Here is a 14,534-nt window from a genome sequence, read left to right on the forward strand (position 1 = left end):
TCTTGTTTACCCCTATCATCAACCTTACCTATACGGCTCCAGGGAGCACGGTGCAAGACCTGGTTGCTATGGGGACTTGTCGTTTTTAAGAGGGAAGGGGAACTTGAATTGGATTGCGCCACTAATATATGGAATTATCTGCTGCCCTTCATAGAAAGGAACAAAATTTCAACGTTTACTATTGAGTCACTTCAGAGCACTGTGACAGGAATCTGGATACAGTGTATAATCAGAGAAGGCTTTTCTTCTATAGATGACAGAACAATGATGACATATGACATAATAATGATATATGACATAATGACATATGACATAATAATGGGTTTGCTTCTGCTGTATGTTTTTGATGACCTCTATTGAAACTGTTATTACTGTTTGAATGGAACAAAGTGGGAGGGTTTTTGCTATAAAACATCCATGCATCCATATATACACAAACACAAAAATGTAATTGTGTTTAATTTTGTCAGCTAGGATCAACAGGAATATCCAGCAGCACTGTGCCTCTGTGGGTTGTTTCTGTGTTCCTCCAGCAGCACTGTGCCTCTGTGGGTTGTTTCTGTGTTCCTCCAGCAGCACCGTGCCTCTGTGGGTTGTTTCTGTGTTCCTCCAGCAGCACTGTGCCTCTGTGGGTTGTTTCTGTGTTCCTCCAGCAGCACTGTGCCTCTGTGGGTTGTTTCTGTGTTCCTCCAGCAGCACTGTGCCTCTGTGGGTTGTTTCTGTGTTCCTCCAGCAGCACTGTGCCTCTGTGGGTTGTTTCTGTGTTCCTCCAGCAGCACCGTGCCTCTGTGGGTTGTTTCTGTGTTCCTCCAGCAGCACTGTGCCTCTGTGGACTGTTTCTGTGTTCCTCCAGCAGCACTGTGCCTCTGTGGGTTGTTTATGTGTTCCTCCAGCAGCACTGTGCCTCTGTGGGTTGTTTCTGTGTTCCTCCAGCAGCACTGTGCCTCTGTGGGTTGTTTCTGTGTTCCTCCAGCAGCACCGTGCCTCTGTGGGTTGTTTCTGTGTTCCTCCAGCAGCACTGTGCCTCTGTGGGTTGTTTCTGTGTTCCTCCAGCAGCACTGTGCCTCTGTTTCTGTGGGTTGTTTCTGTGTTCCTCCAGCAGCACTGTGCCTCTGTGGGTTGTTTCTGTGTTCCTCCAGCAGCACTGTGCCTCTGTGGGTTGTTTCTGTGTTCCTCCAGCAGCACTGTGCCTCTGTGGGTTGTTTCTGTGTTCCTCCAGCAGCACTGTGCCTCTGTGGGTTGTTTCTGTGTTCCTCCAGCAGCACCGTGCCTCTGTGGGTTGTTTCTGTGTTCCTCCAGCAGCACTGTGCCTCTGTGTGTTGTTTCTGTGTTCCTCCAGCAGCACTGTGCCTCTGTGGGTTGTTTCTGTGTTCCTCCAGCAGCACTGTGCCTCTGTGGGTTGTTTCTGTGTTCCTCCAGCAGCACTGTGCCTCTGTGGGTTGTTTCTGTGTTCCTCCAGCAGCACCGTGCCTCTGTGGGTTGTTTCTGTGTTCCTCCAGCAGCACTGTGCCTCTGTGGGTTGTTTCTGTGTTCCTCCAGCAGCACTGTGCCTCTGTGGGTTGTTTCTGTGTTCCTCCAGCAGCACTGTGCCTCTGTGGGTTGTTTCTGTGATCCTCCAGCAGCACCGTGCCTCTGTGGGTTGTTTCTGTGTTCCTCCAGCAGCACTGTGCATCGGTGGGCTGTTTTTGTGTTCCTCCAGCAGCACTGTGCCTCTGTGGGTTGTTTCTGTGCTCCTCCAGCAGCACTGTGCCTCTGTGGGTTGTTTCTGTGTTCCTCCAGCAGCACTGTGCCTCTGTGGACTGTTTCTGTGCTCCTCCAGCAGCACTGTGCCTCTGTGGACTGTTTCTGTGTTCCTCCAGCAGCACTGTGCCTCTGTGGGTTGTTTCTGTGTTCCTCCAGCAGCACTGTGCCTCTGTGGGTTGTTTCTGTGCTCCTCCAGCAGCACTGTGCCTCTGTGGGCTGTTTCTGTGCTCCTCCAGCAGCACTGTGCCTCTGTGGACTGTTTCTGTGCTCCTCCAGCAGCACTGTGCCTCTGTGGACTGTTTCTGTGTTCCTCCAGCAGCACTGTGCCTCTGTGGACTGTTTCTGTGTTCCTCCAGCAGCACTGTGCCTCTGTGGACTGTTTCTGTGTTCCTCCAGCAGCACTGTGCCTCTGTGGGCTGTTTCTGTGTTCCTCCAGCAGCACTGTGCCTCTGTGGGTTGTTTCTGTGTTCCTCCAGCAGCACTGTGCCTCTGTGGGTTGTTTCTGTGTTCCTCCAGCAGCACTGTGCCTCTGTGGGCTGTTTCTGTGTTCCTCCATGTTATTACACTCTGTACCAGAGAGTCATTTATTCAACTGGTCTATGCCCACTACTGGTGATGTAGCTACTGTTGTGTCATGTAATAAGGGTGGAAATCCAATAAACACATTGAGAACTCTATGGACCTTTAGAGCGGGAACAGGAACAGGAACAGGAACAGATACAGGCACAGGAACAGGCACAGGAACAGGAACAGGAACAGGCACAGGAACAGAACAGGCACAGGAACAGGAACAGGCACAGGAACAGGAACAGAAACAGGAACAGGCACAGGAACAGGAACAGGAACAGGCACAGGAACAGGAACAGGAACAGGAACAGGCACAGGCACAGGCACAGGCACAGGCACAGGCACAGGAACAGGAACAGGAACAGGCACAGGAACAGACACAGGAACAGGAACAAGAACAGGAACAGACACAGGCACAGACAGACACAGTAACAGACACAGACACGGGAAAAGACACAGGAACATGCACAGACACGGGAACAGGCACAGACACAGTAACATGCACAGTAACAGACACAGGAACAGTAACAGACACAGGAACAGGCACAGGAACAGGAACAGACACAGGCACAGGCAGACACAGTAACAGACACAGGAACAGGAACAGGCAAAGTAACAGACACAGTAACAGGCACAGTAACAGACACAGGAACAGACACAGTAACAGGCAAAGTAACAGACACAGACAGAGTAACAGGCACAGTAACAGACACAGACACAGTAACAGACACAGGAACAGGCAAAGGAACAGGCACAGTAACAGACACAGTAACAGGCACAGTAACAGGCACAGTAACAGGAACAGACACAGGCACAGTAACAGGAACAGACACAGGAACAGGCACAGACACAGGAACAGACACAGTAACAGGAACAAACACAGGAACAGGCACAGTAACAGGAACAAACACAGGCACAGACACAGGAACAGGCACAGGAACAGGTTCCATTTGGGACCCATCCAGACAGTGGTTTTACATTGAGGTTTGTGAGAATTCGTGGGCACCCCATTATGAGACCTGAATGGACCTTGGCCAATTACCTTTGTTGAAGTCAATGTTCCTCCCAACCATGCTGTATCAAGATAAGAGACAGGCAAAAACCACTGAGCTCATTTGACATTTGCACACCTTGCTGACATTTCACACTGCATGTTGTTGAACGAGACTCTGCATGGAATAATCCATAGTAGAGATAGATACATCCTCAATGGGATGATCAGTGACTGATCTCTAAATCATCCATATTTCATTTGCATCACATGTTGATATTGTATTTTATCAATTGAACAATCCTCCTCTTGTGATTGGGTTAACAACAGAAATAATAATGTTATAGATAAACCATTAGCTACTTTCGGTAGTGGGCTGTATGTGGCTATGTCGCTCTCCATGATGCTGGAATGTTGGAGATTACAATCGGATGCACACTCCATCTAGATTTGATCAAATCATTAGTTCATACTCTAATTGGTGAAATAAACATTTGTGCCAAACATAAGTAATACAAATGAGTCATGCGGAATGATTTTTCTCCTATTTAAATTAAATTAAATACTGTAGCTGTTCCACAATGAAACGTAATGATTCACACAGGGAGGATTATCTCACATAAAATGCTGCCCTCTAGTGTTACAGAGCAGTCAATGCTGCCCTCTAGTGTTACAGAGCAGTCAATGCGGCCCTCTAGTGTTACAGAGCAGTCAATGCTGCCCTCTAGTGTTACAGAGCAGTCAATGCTGCCCTCTAGTGTTACAGAGCAGTCAATGCTGCCCTCTAGTGTTACAGAGCAGTCAATGCTGCCCTCTAGTGTTACAGAGCAGTCAATGCTGCCCTCTAGTGTTACAGAGCAGTCAATGCTGCCCTCTAGTGTTACAGAGCAGTCAATGCTGCCCTCTAGTGTTACAGAGCAGTCAATGCTGCCCTCTAGTGTTACAGAGCAGTCAATGCTGCCCTCTAGTGTTACAGAGCAGTCAATGCTGCCCTCTAGTGTTACAGAGCAGTCAATGCTGCCCTCTAGTGTTACAGAGCAGTCAATGCTGCCCTCTAGTGTTACAGAGCAGTCAATGCTGCCCTCTAGTGTTACAGAGCAGTCAATGCTGCCCTCTAGTGTTACAGAGCAGTCAATGCTGCCCTCTAGTGTTACAGAGCAGTCAATGCATGCCCTCTCGTGGTTAGCGGTTGACGTGCCTATGAAACAGCCAATCGAGAAGCAGAGCACCGTAACGTGATCTATTGTATATTTACACATTTCCTGTTTTCCTTAGCGAGCAGATCTGTCAATAAAACGCTGACTATTCAGGTAATTTCCTTGGGTGAAATGTTACATTTGTCTAGGTGTTTATCATAATCTACAAAACACCTTTTGAAATGGGCTGTCGTAAACTCAATGATGATTGGCGAGCTGATGCTGCTTTGCCAGTTAGCTAACCCAGCATAAAATAAATTAACGTTAGGTACTAGCTGCTGTGTTGTATCGCTAGTTAGCAAAAAAAAACGACCGAGTTGTTGTAAAACACATAGTTTCGCTGATATGCAGCTATGTTTTTTTTCCAACTCTTCGCAGTGAAGGCAGTGGTCCCTTTATTGATACAAGCCCATGTAAATGACTCGTGTGTTCCTCTTTGGCCTGGAAATGTCCTCGCTAGGTAACGTTAGGTGTCTCATACGAGATGAATATTCGCCACAGAAACGTTAGCTGTCCATTCCAATGTTTACATTGCTAAAAGTCGACAGTATTCTGGAGCAACGTTTTGCTCTCGATGACGTCTTTCAGCCACTTCTCCCTGAACCTCGTTTCCCCTGGCCTGTGTGTCAGCCTGTTCGACTCCACTAGAAAGTACACCTCCACGGGCAAAGTCTGAGGTTTGATCTTGGAAATCACAATGACAAAGTAGACACTGGCAGTCGCCTTGGGGATCGGGGTGCGTCGGGTAGGGATGCTCCATTGTGCCCGGTAGTGGTACTGTTTGTGAAACTCATGATCCGTCTCCTCGAGGAATACTAGGCTAAAAAGCCAGCTGGTGTGCACCTCCCATGTGTGGATGTACTCCTCGATTCGCACTTTCCCCAGTTCAATTGTAAAGTCCTTGCAAGTTATCCATTCTATGTTTCTAAACTCGTATTCGGTGGAGTCTTCCACCACTTGCTGGCCGAGGGCACCGCGTGCGTTCTCCAGTACATTTTTCACGATTTCAGATGCTCTCAAGCTTAGGTTTGATGAAGGCCTCTCGTCCATCGTGTTTCTCTTCGAAACTTACGTTGATAAAGTATTTGGAAACCCGTAGATATCATTCGTTTTCTACACTGGAAAACGAATGTTGTTGTTTTGAAAGGTTTCCATGGCTACCATGGAACAGAAGGAACATCCGGGGATTTGATAGCACTGGTTGGCCATTCAAACCCTATCTATTTTTTTGTGTGGGACAAATACCTTTGTTCATTCTAATGAGGGGCTCCATTGTGGTTTTACTTTAGGCTAAATGATATGTTTATTTAGCTAGACTTTGCACAAAGTCCTCTGACATCCATTGGCTTTCTTTCTCAGATATTCTAGGAGGCAGCTTCATTCCTAGATGACCTATGCTGGATCAGAGCCAAGAGGACTGACCCAGTCTCCAGAGGTTGTCCTAACTGACCCAGTCTCCAGAGGTTGTCCTAACTGACCCAGTCTCCAGAGGTTGTCCTAACTGACCCAGTCTCCAGAGGTTGTCCTAACTGACCCAGTCTCCAGAGGTTGTCCTAACTGACCCAGTCTCCAGAGGTTGTCCTAACTGACCCAGTCTCCAGAGGTTGTCCTAACTGACCCAGTCTCCAGAGGTTGTCCTAACTGACCCAGTCTCCAGAGGTTGTCCTAACTGACCCAGTCTCCAGAGGTTGTCCTAACTGACCCAGTCTCCAGAGGTTGTCCTAACTGACCCAGTCTCCAGAGGTTGTCCTAACTGACCCAGTCTCCAGAGGTTGTCCTAACTGACCCAGTCTCCAGAGGTTGTCCTAACTGACCCAGTCTCCAGAGGTTGTCCTAACTGACCCAGTCTCCAGAGGTTGTCCTAACTGACCCAGTCTCCAGAGGTTGTCCTAACTGACCCAGTCTCCAGAGGTTGTCCTAACTGACCCAGTCTCCAGAGGTTGTCCTAACTGACCCAGTCTCCAGAGGTTGTCCTAACTGACCCAGTCTCCAGAGGTTGTCCTAACTGACCCAGTCTCCAGAGGTTGTCCTAACTGACCCAGTCTCCAGAGGTTGTCCTAACTGACCCAGTCTCCAGAGGTTGTCCTAACTGACCCAGTCTCCAGAGGTTGTCTAACTGACCCAGTCTCCAGACTGACCCAGTCTCCAGAGGTTGTCCTAACTGACCCAGTCTCCAGAGGTTGTCCTAACTGACCCAGTCTCCAGAGGTTGTCCTAACTGACCCAGTCTCCAGAGGTTGTCCTAACTGACCCAGTCTCCAGAGGTTGTCCTAACTGACCCAGTCTCCAGAGGTTGTCCTAACTGACCCAGTCTCCAGAGGTTGTCCTAACTGACCCAGTCTCCAGAGGTTGTCCTAACTGACCCAGTCTCCAGAGGTTGTCCTAACTGACCCAGTCTCCAGAGGTTGTCCTAACTGACCCAGTCTCCAGAGGTTGTCCTAACTGACCCAGTCTCCAGAGGTTGTCCTAACTGACCCAGTCTCCAGAGGTTGCCCTAACTGACCCAGTCTCCAGAGGTTGTCCTAACTGACCCAGTCTCCAGAGGTTGTCCTAACTGACCCAGTCTCCAGAGGTTGTCCTAACTGACCCAGTTCAGAGGTTGTCCTAACTGACCCAGTCTCCAGAGGTTGTCCTAACTGACCCAATCTCCAGAGGTTGTCCTAACTGACCCAGTCTCCAGAGGTTGTCCTAACTGACCCAGTCTCCAGAGGTTGTCCTAACTGACCCAGTCTCCAGAGGTTGTCCTAACTGACCCAGTCTCCAGAGGTTGTCCTAACTGACCCAGTCTCCAGAGGTTGTCCTATCAGTGACCCAGTCTCCAGAGGTTGTCCTAACTGACCCAGTCTCCAGGGGTTGTCCCAAACTGACCCAGTCTCCAGGGGTTGTCCTAACTGACCCAGTCTCAGAGGTTGTCCTAACTGACCCAGTCTCCAGAGGTTGTCCTAACTGACCCAGTCTCCAGAGGTTGTCCTAACTGACCCAGTCTCCAGAGGTTGTCCTAACTGACCCAGTCTCCAGAGTTGTCCTAACTACCCAGTCTCCAGAGATGTCCTAAGCCTGACCCAGTCTCCAGATGTCCTAACTGACCCAGTCTCCAGAGGCCTGTCTAACTGACCCAGTCTCAGAGGTTGTCCTAACTGACCCAGTCTCAGAGGTTGTCCTAACTGATCCAGTCTCCAGAGGTTGTCCTAACTGACCCAGTCTCCAGAGGTTGTCCTAACTGACCCAGTCTCCAGAGGTTGTCCTAACTGACCCAGTCTCCAGAGGTTGTCCTAACTGAACACAGACCACACAAGTGAAGGAGATGACCCATCAAGTCCTATTCCCGTATCATCACTGGCACAAGCAAGGCTGTAGTCCAGTCATACCATTTAACTCTCTCCTGTCTCTGGTGTGAGCTGCATGTCGCGGATCAGGAACACGCTCAACACTGTAACTAAAGCAGTAAGTGGCAGACCTCCTCTCCAAGATCTCCGCCTTAAGCCCAGTGCCGCAGCCGCCCATGCAGAGAAGGTAGATGGGCTGAGGAGGAGTGGAGCCTCTGACTCCATCTCCAACCCGGCAGCTAGTGACCCTTCAGCTGCTGCAATACACATGAAGCCACCAGAGCAGGATCAGACAGTAGGACAGGACCAGAACAATGGAGAGGAGGGGAAGGAGAATCAGCCACTTCAGGCTTTAGAGAAACCCTTCATGGCCAACGTCAAGCCCAAACAGAGCCTCGCCACATCAGTGGCTAACTCCGCCGCATCAGTGGCTATATCCACCGCTAGCTCCTCGTCAAGTTTAGAGAAACCCTTCATGGCCAACGTCAAGCCCAAACAGAGCCTCGCCACATCAGTGGCTAACTCCGCCGCATCAGTGGCTAGATCCACCGCTAGCTCCTCGTCAGCCATTGCCAAGCAGACGTTACAGCTGTTCCAACCAGAGGCCCTGTCCACCAACATGGACGAGACATACAGCACCTTGTCTCAACACGTCAACGACTACTTTGGGAGTTGTACGAGTCTATCAACAGGAGATGACAAGAAGCCTCACCATCTAAATGACAATGCTCAAGCATCCATGTCCTCCAAGCCTGCTCTCAGTCTACGCTATCAGAGTACTAAGAGCGGGGACCACATCCCCGTCTCAGTACCTGTGGCAGCTGAGACCAAGGCTATCCAGGGCAAGGCAGCTACCCCACAGCCGATTCCTCCCCTGGAGGAGGTTCGCCCAACCTCGGGTGTTCCCACCCGAGAGAGCCCTGCCACAGACAGTACTTCCTCTGACCCAGTCACCCATACCCCCACCCTAACACCCTCTAAAAAAGGGGGGTTTGGGCAGTATCTGTCTGACCCTCGTCCCAATGTTCAGGCATTCTTTGGCAACTACATAGCACCCTTGGTACCTAGTAAGTTCAGAGCTGACCCCAAGAGCGTCACAGCAGCAGTTGAAGAGAAGACTACTGAGGCGGCTGTGAGGAAGCCTGGAGAGAAGATGGAGACTGAGGAGGAGAAGAAGAATGCTGAAGAGGGGGCCAAGAAACTACTGCTGAGCCAGAGAGAGAAGGTACTGAAACTGATTCATATAAATCAATGATTCTTGTGAACGAATTAAAATTAACTTTTAATACCCTGTCAGTTTGAAGTGTCTTACCCTGTCAGTTTGAAGTGTCTTACCCTGTCAGTTTGAAGTGTCTTACCCTGTCCGTTTGAAGTGTCTTACCCTGTCCGTTTGAAGTGTCTTACCCTGTCCGTTTGAAGTGTCTTACCCTGTCCGTTTGAAGTGTCTTACCCTGTCCGTTTGAAGTGTCTTACCCTGTCCGTTTGAAGTGTCTTACCCTGTCCGTTTGAAGTTCATGTTCAATGATCTAGGACAGAGGGAAAACATTACACACAATGATTACCTTATATCTCATTTTGATATACATTTTTTAAAAAGGATCCTGGATATGTTCTGTGCCCTCCCATCCCAGATCATAGCCCGGGTGAGTATGGACAACAGGACCAGAGCCTTGGTGCAGGGCATCCAGAAAGCCACAGACATGAACATCCACACCAGCCGTGTGGAGGAGCTTAGCCTGCATCTTCTGGAGTACCCTGAGACACGCGGCGTGGCCGTCAAGGTGTGGGGCTGTTTCTGTAGACAATGTAAACTTCAATCCTTGTAGATATACTGTGGGTATATTTACATTCATATTTTAGTCATGTAGCAGAAGCTCTGATAGACCAACTTCCAATCAGTGCATTCAACTAAGATGGGTACATGTAGAAGTGTGTGAATTTCTCCCCCAGGAGAGGGTGATCCCGTGCCTGTTGCGTCTGAGGCAGACCAGAGACCCCCGGCTCCAGGCTGCAGTGAGAGAGGCCCTGGCCCTGGTGGGATACACAGACCCTGTGAAGGGCCAGGGTATACGGATCCTGGCCATCGATGGAGGGGGGACCAGGGGTCTGGTAGCCCTGCAGACCCTACACAAACTGCAGACACTGACGGGCAAACCCATCTACCAGCTGTTTGACTACATCTGTGGGGTCAGCACAGGTAGGCTGTTTCACCAAGCTCCCTGTATTGTCTACAACATGATATCGCTCCACACTACTAGGGCTGGTTTCCTAGACAGATCAGGCCTAGTCCTGAGAACAATTGTCCCAGCATCGTCAGGGTTAGGGGAGGGTTTGGGCCTGGCGCAAACCCTAGCGACTCCTGTGGTGGGCCTGGCGCATGTACTCTGACACGGTCGCCAGCTGTATGGTGTTTCCTCTGACACGTTGGTTCGGCTGGCTTCCGGGTTAAGCGAGCTGTGTGTCAAGAGGCAGTATGGCTTGGCGAGGTCGTGTTTCGGAGGACGCATGGCTCTCAACCTTCGCCTCTCCCTCTGTACGGGAGTTGCAGCGATGGGACAAGACTGTAACTACCAATTGGATATCATGACATTGGGGAGGATAATACTTTGTTTAAAATCTGAAAGTCCTGTTTGGCACGTGGCATCTTAACACGATGAACCCCTGTCCCTCAGGTGCCATCCTGGCCTTCATGTTGGGGCTGTTCCAGATTCCTCTGGATGATTGTGAGGAACTCTACAGGAAGCTGGGTTCTGATGTGTTCAAACAGAACGTCATCGTGGGAACCGTCAAGATGGGCTGGAGCCACGCCTTCTACGACAGCCAGATCTGGGAGAACATCCTCAAGTGAGTACAGTACCCTGCTGCTCCGACTAGGATACTGTCATGTCAGAAGAACCCTGCTGCTCCGACTAGTATACTGTCATGTCAGAACCCTGCTGCTCCGTACCCTGCTGCTCCGACTAGGATACTGTCATGTCAGTACCCTGCTGCTCCGACTAGTATACTGTCATGTCAGTACCCTGCTGCTCCGTACCCTGCTGCTCCGACTAGTATACTGTCATGTCAGTACCCTGCTGCTCCGTACCCTGCTGCTCCGACTAGGATACTGTCATGTCAGAACCCTGCTGCTCCGACTAGGATACTGTCATGTCAGTACCCTGCTGCTCCGACTAGGATACTGTCATGTCAGAACCCTGCTGCTCCGTACCCTGCTGCTCCGACTAGTATACTGTCATGTCAGAACCCTGCTGCTCCGTACCCTGCTGCTCCGTCTAGGGTACTGTCATGTCAGTACCCTGCTGCTCCGACTAGGATACTGTCATGTCAGAACCCTGCTGCTCCGTACCCTGCTGCTCCGTCTAGGGTACTGTCATGTCAGTACCCTGCTGCTCCGACTAGGATACTGTCATGTCAGTACCCTGCTGCTCCGTCTAGTACCCTGTCGTGTCAGTACCCTGCTGCTCCGTCTAGTACCCTGTCGTGTCAGTACCCTGCTGCTCCGACTAGTATACTGTCATGTCAGTACCCTGCTGCTCCGTCTAGTACCCTGTCGTGTCAGTACCCTGCTGCTCCGACTAGTATACTGTCATGTCAGTACCCTGCTGCTCCGTCTAGTATACTGTCATGTCAGTACCCTGCTGCTCCGTCTAGTATACTGTCATGTCAGTACCCTGCTGCTCCGTCTAGGATACTGTCATGTCAGAATCCTGCTGCTCCGTACCCTGCTGCTCCGACTAGTATACTGTCATGTCAGTAACCTGCTGCTCCGTCTAGGATACTGTCATGTCAGTACCCTGCTGCTCCGTCTAGTATACTGTCATGTCAGTACCCTGCTGCTCCGACTAGTATACTGTCATGTCAGTACCCTGCTGCTCCGTCTAGGATACTGTCATGTCAGTACCCTGCTGCTCCGTCTAGTATACTGTCATGTCAGTACCCTGCTGCTCCGTCTAGGATACTGTCATGTCAGTACCCTGCTGCTCCGTCTAGGATACTGTCATGTCAGTACCCTGCTGCTCCGACTAGTATACTGTCATGTCAGTACCCTGCTGCTCCGTCTAGTATACTGTCATGTCAGTACCCTGCTGCTCCGTCTAGTATACTGTCATGTCAGTACCCTGCTGCTCCGTCTAGGATACTGTCATGTCAGTACCCTGCTGCTCCGTACCCTGCTGCTCCGTCTAGGATACTGTCATGTCAGTACCCTGCTGCTCCGACTAGTATACTGTCATGTCAGTACCCTGCTGCTCCGTCTAGTATACTGTCATGTCAGTACCCTGCTGCTCCGTCTAGTATACTGTCATGTCAGTACCCTGCTGCTCCGTCTAGGATACTGTCATGTCAGTACCCTGCTGCTCCGTCTAGTATACTGTCATGTCAGAACCCTGCTGCTCCGACTAGTATACTGTCATGTCAGTACCCTGCTGCTCCGTCTAGGGTACTGTCATGTCAGTACCCTGCTGCTCCGTCTAGTACCCTGTCATGTCAGTACCCTGCTGCTCCGTCTAGGGTACTGTCATGTCAGTACCCTGCTGCTCCGTCTAGGGTACTGTCATGTCAGTACCCTGCTGCTCCGTCTAGGATACTGTCATGTCAGTACCCTGCTGCTCCGTCTAGTACCCTGTCATGTCAGTACCCTGCTGCTCCGTCTAGTATACTGTCATGTCAGAACCCTGCTGCTCCGACTAGTATACTGTCATGTCAGTACCCTGCTGCTCCGTCTAGGGTACTGTCATGTCAGTACCCTGCTGCTCCGTCTAGGGTACTGTCATGTCAGTACCCTGCTGCTCCGTCTAGGGTACTGTCATGTCAGTACCCTGCTGCTCCGTCTAGGATACTGTCATGTCAGTACCCTGCTGCTCCGTCTAGGGTACTGTCATGTCAGTACCCTGCTGCTCCATCTAGTATACTGTCATGTCAGTACCCTGCTGCTCCGTCTAGGGTACTGTCATGTCAGTACCCTGCTGCTCCGTCTAGGGTACTGTCATGTCAGTACCCTGCTGCTCCGTCTAGGATACTGTCGTGTCAGTGGTAAAATATCTTGACAGTGTAGTCTGACCTATGAAAATCATGTTCTTATTTTGGAGCATGTAAATTGCAGTATAATTTAGTCTGATTTGATAATGAAGTGGTGAATGTTTTGTGTGTAACAGGGAGAGAATGGGAGAAGGCCTCATGGTCGAGACAGCCCGGGATCCAAAATGCCCAAAGGTAAGGTTTGATCTATACATCACTTTAACAACCATACACTTACACTGGGAACAAGGACTTAATCAAGTCCATATGGACGGGTCGGCTGACGAGTCACCAAAATGATACGCACACATCGATACGGCTGGATGGCCTGCGTTGTTATGATCCTGGACGGTCACATAGCAACAATGACAAGAAGCTGCCATGTAGGGAAGACATGGGACACCATGTCTTGTTTTGAGGGCTTTTGATTCATGTCATGTCAATGCTAATGGGGCTAAAATTCGCTAGCTAGCTAATCAACAACTGTAACGATGCATTTAAGAGACAACAAGTGCTCATTGAAAACATAAATACATTTGCACAATAAACATTGGAGACTAAATATACTTTACATGTTGTTAACAATCTAAGCCAACCCGTCTGTTGTGCACGTTGGTTTTGTTGCTGAACAACCAACCCATCTCTTCTCTCATGTACATGTCTTCATTTAGTTCATGCCTCTGTTCCTCCTCTAGGTGTCAGCAGTGAGCACCATAGTGAACAGGGGTCTGCCTCTGAAGGCCTATGTGTTCAGGAACTACAGCATGCTACCAGGGGTCCGGTCCCACTACATAGGAGACTGTAAACACAAGATGTGGCAGGCCATCAGAGCCTCCTCCGCCGCCCCAGGGTACTTCCAGGAGTATACACTGGGAAAAGACCTGCACCAGGTAACCAATTCATCTATCTCTGTATGTGTAGCTTCAGTACTCTCTCTCTGTTTATCTACCTCAACCTCTCTCTGTTTATCTACCTCAACCTCTCTCTGTTTATCTACCTCAACCTCTCTCTGTTTATCTACCTCAACCTCTCTCTGTTTATCTACCTCAACCTCTCTCTGTTTATCTACCTCAACCTCTCTCTGTTTATCTACCTCAACCTCTCTCTTTCTCTCTGTTTATATACCTCAACCTCTCTCTCTCTGTTTATACCTCAACCCCTCTCTCTCTCTCTCTGTTTATATACCTCAACCCCTCTCTCTCTCTGTTTATATACCTCCCTCTCTCTCTCTCTCTCTTTGTTTATATACCTCAACCTCTCTCTCTCCCTCTGTTTATCTACCTCAACCCCTCTCTCTCTCTCTGTTTATCTACCTCAACCTCTCTCTCTCTGTTTATATACCTCAACCTCTCTCTCTCTCTCTCTCTCTCTGTTTATCTACCTGAACCCCTCTCTCTCTCTGTTTATCTACCTCAACCTCTCTCTCTCTCTCTGTTTATCTACCTCAACCTCTCTCTCTCTCTCTGTTTATCTACCTCAACCCCTCTCTCTCTCTCTGTTTATCTACCTCAACCTCTCTCTCTCTCTCTCTCTCTCTGTTTATCTACCTCAACCTCTCTCTCTATCTACCTCAACCTCTCTCTTTCTCTCTGTTTATCTACCTCAGCCTCTCTTTCTCTCTGTTTATCTACCTCAGCCTTTCTCTTTCTCTCTGTTTATCTACCTCAACCTCTCTCTCTCTCTCTCTTTGTTTATA

General features: G+C 49.6%; 2 protein-coding genes and 1 long non-coding RNA gene across 9 annotated transcripts; 2 read left to right on the forward strand and 1 right to left on the reverse strand.

Moving 5' to 3' along the window:
• Positions 1-186: 186 nt before the first annotated feature.
• On the reverse strand, positions 187-4,611 carry LOC127926679 (uncharacterized). Its single transcript, XM_052512167.1, has 3 exons — positions 3,353-4,611; positions 1,065-2,310; positions 187-199 (listed from the first exon to the last, which is right to left on the reverse strand). The coding sequence occupies exons 1-3, from the start codon at positions 3,381-3,383 to the stop codon at positions 187-189; spliced, it is 1,290 nt and encodes a 429-aa protein (XP_052368127.1). The 5' UTR covers positions 3,384-4,611.
• A 20-nt stretch (positions 4,612-4,631) lies between these two features.
• Positions 4,632-7,945, forward strand: LOC127926681 (uncharacterized). 7 transcript variants are annotated; one of them, XR_008124807.1, is made up of 4 exons: positions 4,632-4,765; positions 5,857-6,548; positions 6,649-6,956; positions 7,651-7,945. It is a non-coding gene; the product is annotated as an uncharacterized LOC127926681 (long non-coding RNA). The 7 variants fall into 7 exon arrangements; XR_008124813.1 differs by having other exon boundaries at positions 4,632-4,646; XR_008124811.1 differs by having other exon boundaries at positions 4,656-4,730.
• Positions 7,946-8,042: 97 nt separating this feature from the next.
• Positions 8,043-13,890, forward strand: LOC127926687 (calcium-independent phospholipase A2-gamma-like; the record flags this gene model as incomplete). Its single annotated transcript, XM_052512175.1, has 6 exons — positions 8,043-9,047; positions 9,454-9,603; positions 9,773-10,019; positions 10,495-10,666; positions 12,976-13,033; positions 13,534-13,890. Coding segments are annotated over exons 1-6 (1,941 nt in total), but the record flags the coding sequence as incomplete, so codon positions are not given.
• Positions 13,891-14,534: the final 644 nt, after the last annotated feature.

The sequence above is a fragment of the Oncorhynchus keta genome, unplaced genomic scaffold (assembly GCF_023373465.1).
Source record: "Oncorhynchus keta strain PuntledgeMale-10-30-2019 unplaced genomic scaffold, Oket_V2 Un_contig_8047_pilon_pilon, whole genome shotgun sequence".
Classification (NCBI taxonomy): Eukaryota; Metazoa; Chordata; class Actinopteri; order Salmoniformes; family Salmonidae; genus Oncorhynchus; species Oncorhynchus keta.

Coding starts and splice junctions, on each gene's coding strand:
- LOC127926679 (XM_052512167.1), bottom strand. CDS start 3,383: ATGGTTGGGAGGAACATTGACTTCAACAAAG. Junction 2,311..3,352: donor GAACATTGACTTCAACAAAG/GTAATTGGCCAA, acceptor TCTCTGGTACAG/AGTGTAATAACATGGAGGAA.